This window comes from Anomaloglossus baeobatrachus, chromosome 1 (genome assembly GCF_048569485.1).
Source record: "Anomaloglossus baeobatrachus isolate aAnoBae1 chromosome 1, aAnoBae1.hap1, whole genome shotgun sequence".
Classification (NCBI taxonomy): domain Eukaryota; kingdom Metazoa; phylum Chordata; class Amphibia; order Anura; family Aromobatidae; genus Anomaloglossus; species Anomaloglossus baeobatrachus.
In genome coordinates, this window is record NC_134353.1 from 658,682,102 (window position 1) to 658,689,602 (window position 7,501).

Consider the following 7,501-nt stretch of genomic DNA (forward strand, 5'->3'; position numbering starts at 1 on the left):
CAGCAGGCTCCAACGACTCTCATTGTATGCAATGTTCAGTCCCAGTGGCACTTCGGCAGCCAGAGTCTATGGTGGTGGTAGCCCAGGCAGAGACGCCTGTGAACCCTGCCCCGGTGACGGGGACAGAATTTGCAGTCTTTGCTGACAAAATGTCTGTGACTATGACAAAAATCCTGGAGACCTTGCAGTCCAGGCCAGTTGCTCAGACCATGGACACTGCTGTGTCTATGTTCCCCGGTCCCCCTCAGTTGGAACTAATCCGTACTTCAAGGGGGTCCCAGGCATCACAGGCTGAGGGCTCTGACTCTGATGACAGTCCCAGGCCGCCTAAGCGAACTCGCTGGGAGAGACCCTCCACGTCATCACGCGGGTCAGGGTCTCAGCGAGAAGGGTCTCTATATGATGAGACAGAGGTGGGTGATCAGGAGTCTTGTCCTGACACCGCACTCAATTTGGATACGCCAGATGGTGACGCCATGGTAAATGACCTTATAGCGGCCATCAATAGGCTGTTGGATATTTCTCCCCCAGCCCCTTCAGCAGAGGAGGCAGCTGCCCAGCAGGAGAAATTCCATTTTCTGTATCCCAAGCGTAAATTGAGTACTTTTCTGGACCACTCTGACTTCAGAGAATCAATCCAGAAACACCATGCTTATCCGGACAAGCGTTTTTCCAAACGTCTGAAGGATACACGTTATCCCTTTCCCCCTGACGTGGTCAAGCGCTGGACCCAGTGTCCAAAAGTGGACCCTCCAATATCCAGGCTTGCAGCTAGATCCATAGTTGCAGTGGAGGATGGGGCTTCACTTAAAGATGCCAATGACAGACAGATGGACCTTTGGTTGAAATCTGTCTATGAAGCTATTGGCGCGTCGTTTGCTCCAGCATTCGCGGCCGTGTGGGCGCTCCAAGCTATTTCAGCTGGTCTGGCACAGGTGGACTCTTTCTTAAGTCCAGCAGTGCCGCAAGTGGCGTCCTTAACTACGCAAATGACTGCGTTTGCGACCTACGCTATCAATGCGGTACTAGACTCTACGAGCCGTACCTCAATGGCATCCGCCAACTCTGTAGTTTTGCGCAGAGCCTTGTGGTTAAAAGAATGGAAAGCAGATTCTGCTTCTAAAAAATGTTTAACCAGCTTGCCATTATCTGGAGACAGACTGTTTGGTGAGCAATTGGCGGAAATCATTAAACAGTCCAAAGGTAAGGACTCTTCCTTACCCCAGCCCAGATCAAACAAACCTCAACAGAGGAAGTGGCAGTCAAAGTTTCGGTCCTTTCGAGGCTCGGGCAAGCCCCAATTCTCCTCGTCCAAAGGGACTCAGAAAGAGCAAAGGAGCTCTGATTCCTGGCGGACTCACTCACGCCCCAAGAAAGCAACCGGAGGTACCGCTTCCAAGGCGGCTGCCTCATGACTTTCGGCCGCCTCCCTCCGCATCCTCGGTCGGTGGCAGGCTCTCCCGCTTTTGCGACATTTGGCTGCCACAGGTCAAAGACCGGTGGGTAACAGACATTTTGTCTCACGGGTACAGGATAGAGTTCAGTTCTCGGCCTCCGCCTCGGTTCTTCAGAACTTCCCCACATCCCGACCGAGCAGATGCCCTTCTGCAGGCGGTGCATTCTCTAAGAGCAGAAGGAGTGGTGGTCCCTGTTCCTCTTCGGGAACGAGGACAAGGTTTTTACTCCAATCTCTTTGTGGTGCCAAAAAAGGACGGCTCATTCCGTCCTGTTCTGGACCTAAAACTGCTCAACAAGCATGTGAACGCCAGGCGGTTCCGGATGGAATCCCTCCGCTCAGTCATTGCCTCAATGTCTCAAGGAGATTTCCTAGCATCAATAGACATCAAAGATGCTTATCTCCACGTGCCGATTGCTACAGAGCACCAACGCTTTCTACGCTTCGTGATAGGAGACGACCATCTTCAGTTCGTAGCTCTGCCATTTGGTCTGGCGACAGCCCCACGGGTGTTCACCAAGGTCATGGCGGCAGTGGTAGCAGTCTTGCACTCTCAGGGACACTCTGTGATCCCTTACTTGGACGATCTACTTGTCAAGGCACCCTCTCAGGAGGCATGCCAACTCAGCCTGGATGTTGCACTGGAGACTCTCCAGACGTTCGGGTGGATCATCAACTTCTCAAAGTCAACTCTGTTACCGACCCAATCACTGACGTATCTTGGCATGGAGTTTCATACTCTCTCAGCGATAGTGAAGCTTCCGCTGGACAAGCAGCGGTCACTACAGACTGGGGTGCAGGCTCTCCTTCAAAGTCAGTCGCACTCCTTAAGACGCCTCATGCACTTCCTCGGGAAGATGGTGGCGGCAATGGAGGCGGTTCCGTTTGCGCAGTTTCATCTGCGCCCTCTTCAATGGGACATTCTCCGCCAATGGGACGGGAAGTCAACATCCCTGGACAGGAAAGTCTCCCTTTCCCAGACGGCCAAGGACTCTCTGCAGTGGTGGCTTCTTCCCACCTCATTATCACAGGGAAGATCCTTCCTACCACCGTCCTGGGCGGTGGTCACGACAGACGCGAGTCTGTCAGGGTGGGGAGCAGTTTTTCTCCACCACAGGGCTCAGGGTACGTGGACCCAGCAGGAGTCCACCCTTCAGATCAATGTTCTGGAAATCAGAGCAGTGTATCTTGCCCTACTAGCCTTCCAGCAGTGGCTGGAAGGAAGGCAGATCCGAATTCAGTCGGACAACTCCACAGCGGTGGCATACATCAACCACCAAGGGGGGACACGCAGTCGGCAAGCCTTCCAGGAAGTCCGGCGGATTCTGATGTGGGTGGAAGCCACGGCCTCCACCATATCCGCAGTTCACATCCCCGGCGTAGAAAACTGGGAAGCAGACTTCCTCAGTCGCCAGGGCATGGACGCAGGGGAATGGTCCCTTCACCCGGACGTGTTTCAGGAAATCTGTCGCCGCTGGGGAAGGCCGGACGTCGACCTAATGGCGTCCCGGCACAACAACAAGGTCCCAACCTTCATGGCACGGTCTCGCGATCACAGAGCTCTGGCGGCAGACGCCTTAGTGCAAGATTGGTCGCAGTTCCGGCTCCCTTATGTGTTTCCCCCTCTGGCACTCTTGCCCAGAGTGCTACGCAAGATCAGATCCGACTGCAGCCGCGTCATACTCGTCGCCCCAGACTGGCCAAGGAGGGCGTGGTATCCGGATCTGTGGCATCTCACGGTCGGCCAACCGTGGGCACTACCAGACCGACCAGACTTGCTGTCCCAAGGGCCGTTTTTCCATCGGAATTCTGCGGCCCTGAACCTGACTGTGTGGCCATTGAGTCCTGGATCCTAGCGTCTTCAGGATTATCCCAAGGGGTCGTTGCCACCATGAGACAGGCTAGGAAGCCCACGTCCGCTAAGATCTACCACAGAACGTGGAGGATATTCTTATCCTGGTGCTCTGCTCAGGGAGTGTCTCCCTGGCCATTTGCATTGCCTACATTTTTTTCTTTCCTGCAATCTGGGTTAGAAAAAGGTTTGTCGCTCGGCTCCCTTAAAGGGCAAGTCTCGGCGCTATCCGTCTTTTTTCAGAAGCGTCTAGCACGACTTTCTAAGGTACGCACGTTCCTGCAGGGGGTTTGTCATATCGTACCCCCGTACAAGCGGCCGTTAGATCCATGGGATCTGAACAGGGTACTAGTTGCCCTCCAGAAGCCGCCCTTCGAGCCTCTGAGGGAGGTTTCACTTTCTAGACTATCACAGAAAGTGGCTTTTCTGGTAGCGATCACATCTCTTCGGAGAGTGTCTGAGCTAGCAGCGCTGTCATCCAAGGCTCCCTTCCTGGTTTTCCACCAGGACAAGGTAGTGCTGCGACCCATTCAGGAGTTTCTCCCGAAGGTGGTATCCTCTTTTCATCTTAATCAGGATATCTCTTTGCCTTCTTTTTGTCCTCATGCAGTTCATCGGTATGAGAAGGACTTACATTTGTTAGATCTGGTGAGAGCACTCAGAATCTACATTTCCCGCACGGCGCCCCTGCGCCGTTCGGATGCACTCTTTGTCCTTGTCGCTGGTAAGCGCAAAGGGTCGCAGGCTTCTAAGGCCACCCTGGCTCGATGGATCAAAGAACCAATTCTTGAAGCCTACCGTTCTGCTGGGCTTCCGTTTCCATCAGGGCTGAAGGCCCATTCTACCAGAGCCGTGGGTGCGTCCTGGGCATTACGACACCAGGCTACGGCTCAACAGGTGTGCCAGGCAGCTACCTGGTCGAGTCTGCACACTTTCACCAAACATTATCAGGTGCATACCTATGCTTCGGCGGACGCCAGCCTAGGTAGAAGAGTCCTGCAGGCGGCAGTTGCCTCCCCGTAGGGGAGGGCTGTCTTCGCAGCTCTAACATGAGGTATTCTGTACCCACCCAGGGACAGCTTTTGGACGTCCCAATCGTCTGGGTCTCCCAATGGAGCGCCGAAGAAGAAGGGAATTTTGTTACTTACCGTAAATTCCTTTTCTTCTAGCTCCTATTGGGAGACCCAGCACCCGCCCTGTTGTCCTTCGGGATTTTTGGTTGTTTTTCGGGTACACATGTTGTTCATGTTGAATGGTTTTCAGTTCTCCGACGTTACTTCGGAGTGAATTTGTTTAAACCAGTTATTGGCTTTCCTCCTTCTTGCTTTTGCACTAAAACTGGTGAGCCAGTGATCCCACTGGGGGTGTATAGCCAGAAGGGGAGGGGCCTTACACTTTTTAGTGTAATTGCTTTGTGTGGCCTCCGGAGGCAGTGCTATACACCCAATCGTCTGGGTCTCCCAATAGGAGCTAGAAGAAAAGGAATTTACGGTAAGTAACAAAATTCCCTTCTTTTTTAGCTTCCACAACTCGCCCAAAAAAATAAAGTGATCAAAACATTGTATGTCACCAAAAATTGTTAAATAAAAAAAAAGTTTCGGGTCTCAAAAGATTTTTTTTTTTTTATTTATTAATTATTTTTTTTTTAAATTGTGAATTTTTATTCACAACTTAAAGTTTAAAAAACAACCAAAAACTGTAGAAGTTGGTTTCACGTAATCTTACAAGAGAATTGTTTTTACCACACAATGAAAGCTGTAAAAACGCAAAATAAAATTTCCCCTCACTTGCAATTTTTTTTCCTGGTTTCCAGTATATTAAATGATAAAATAAATGGTATCCCACAAATTTATAACTGGTTCTGCAAAAAGTACAAGCTCTGTTAGGGCTTTCGATGGGAAAATAAAAAAGTGAGGACTCATTGGAAAAAGGGCCGAGAATACAAAAACACACAGACTACAATTGGCCGAGGCAGGAAAGGGTTAGATTAACTTTTGTTTCCTTGGGGGAAACAGAAAAATAATTGGTAAGGGCTGCTGGCAATAGGTGGGGGACGCTAAGAAAAGTTTGTTCGTCCTATCCAGGGCATGCCCAGTGTCCTGGCACCGCTTCTCAGTTTTAGCCTGGTGTCTGTAGGAGGCAGTCACAGATTCAGTTTAATTATATTGAATCTCTTGGGAACACTATAAGGGGGTGCTGTTGTTTTGCATGCAGCGCCTTCAATTGGATGAACTCTATGAATGGGCGGCTGTCAGAGTACAGGAGCCGCTCTCCATATAGACAGGTGACTGAAACCGGAACTCGGCAGGATTCAGTGTTAGGGCGCCAGGCAGGTTCAGTAAGCTATTAACCCCATTTCTGCAGGTTAAAGAGGTTGTCCCCTACTTTTACATTGATGACCTATCCCAAGGATAGGTCATCAATGTCTGATCGTCCGGGGTCCAACACCCCACACCCCCCGCTGATCAGCTGTTCTCGGCCCCGGCGGCAGCAGCAGACAGCTGAAAATGGTCAGTTTTGGAGCTTCTCCGTCTTCTGATAGTGGCCGCAGCCATGTACTGCACATCCACCTTCTATTGATTAGAATAGTAGGTAGATATGCAGTACCCGGCCATGGTCTCTATTAAAAGACAGAGCAGCTCCGGAACTGAGCATTTCCGGTCACCTGCTGCTGCCACCACCGGGACCGTGAACAGCTGATAGGTGGGGGTGCGGGTTGTCAGACCCCGACCGATCAGACATTGATGACCTATCCTAAGGACAGGCCATCAATGTAAAAGAAGTAGGGGACAATCCTTTGAATAGCATTTTTTCTGTCACTGGTTCCCTTTAATCAATAGGTCATTTTCTGATGACCACTTCCCTTTCAAAGCTGTTGAGATGAACACGTGTATAGTTCACACATACACACTGTGCTTTCTGCAGTACCTGTAGGGATATGTGCACACTACATAAAGGGGTTAAAAGAAGTGACCTGACCATTGTTCAGATGGAAGACGAAAATATTGAAATAAATGAGTAAATAGACACAAAAAAAGTAGAATGTCGCATATCCAGAGGCTGCAAAACTCTGCGTGCACGATGGCGGCTAAAATGGGTGGTGCACATGTCCTTTAGTCTTCCACCATGCAGTCCATGTAGCTCCTTATCCCTCTTTGCTTTCTTATGACAGGTATGGTTGCACGCCATGAAAGGCAAGGGCCTGGAAATTAGTGGCACGTTTTCCAGAAGGTCTGGTGCGGTATTCATGGATCTGCAGTTTACCAATCGAGCCCTTCAGGTCATGAGTGACTTTGCTATACAGTTCAATCGCAACAGGTATAGAATTTTCCAGAGTAAATCATTTGGGATGACTGGGGTTTTTTGGTTTTTTTTTTTTTTTGTTATTTTTGACAAAACCTTTTCCCTTTAAATGAACTTGACAGCTTTGGCTTGGCCCCTGCGGCTCCACTACAGATCCTTACTCCATTGGCCCCCAACCAATCCACAGAAGTCTCTCTCCCTTTAAATACAATTGGATCTGTCATGAAAATGGAACCCCTCAATAACTTGCAGGTATATCACCTACTTTATTGTTACAGTGTAGCATGTTAATCTGTATATCTATTGTTATACCTGTCTCCAACATCCAATATTGATGAACCTTATTGTAATGTTTTTTGTGGCTTGATGCAGTATTTCTTCTTCTCCTGCAGGTGGCAGTAAAAAACAACATTGACGTGTTTTACTTTAGTGTTGTGTATCCCATTCACATTCTGTTTGTGGAGGATGGAAAGATGGGTGAGTGTGCTCAGGATTCACCAGTAATTTCTAAATAATTCATCTTTGATTTCTAAGCCCAGCTGCCATGTTGTTTTATTTCTTTACTCCTGTGCTGTATGACAGTAAGTAACATGATATGATTTAGTGATTTATTTACAGGGCAACAAAACTGTCTGTTCCCAATCTATTATAGCTAGAGACCCGAAGAGAGTACTATCTGTCATGCAGATTTTTGTAGACATTCACTTCTATAGAAATCCATATTATTCTGAAACAGAAGTTCAATGATATTGGCCAAATGGACCTTTGCTGTGCAGTCACCTTTTCTTTGTCGCTCCATTGGGAGACCCAGACAATTGGGTGTATAGCTTCTGCCTCCGGAGGCCACACAAAGTATTACACTTTAAAAAGTGTAACCCCTCCCCTCTGCC

The 7,501-nt window shown here is 49.3% G+C and overlaps 1 protein-coding gene across 1 annotated transcript in view; it reads left to right on the forward strand.

The window, feature by feature from the left end:
- Positions 1 to 7,501, forward strand: part of AP1B1 (adaptor related protein complex 1 subunit beta 1) — a 108,676-nt gene that overhangs the window by 50,000 nt on the left and 51,175 nt on the right. Inside the window, exons 17-19 of the mRNA XM_075319978.1 lie at positions 6,481 to 6,626; positions 6,734 to 6,863; positions 7,004 to 7,088. Coding sequence (XP_075176093.1) covers positions 6,481 to 6,626; positions 6,734 to 6,863; positions 7,004 to 7,088 — 361 coding nt within the window. The remainder of the gene's footprint in view (positions 1 to 6,480; positions 6,627 to 6,733; positions 6,864 to 7,003; positions 7,089 to 7,501) is intronic.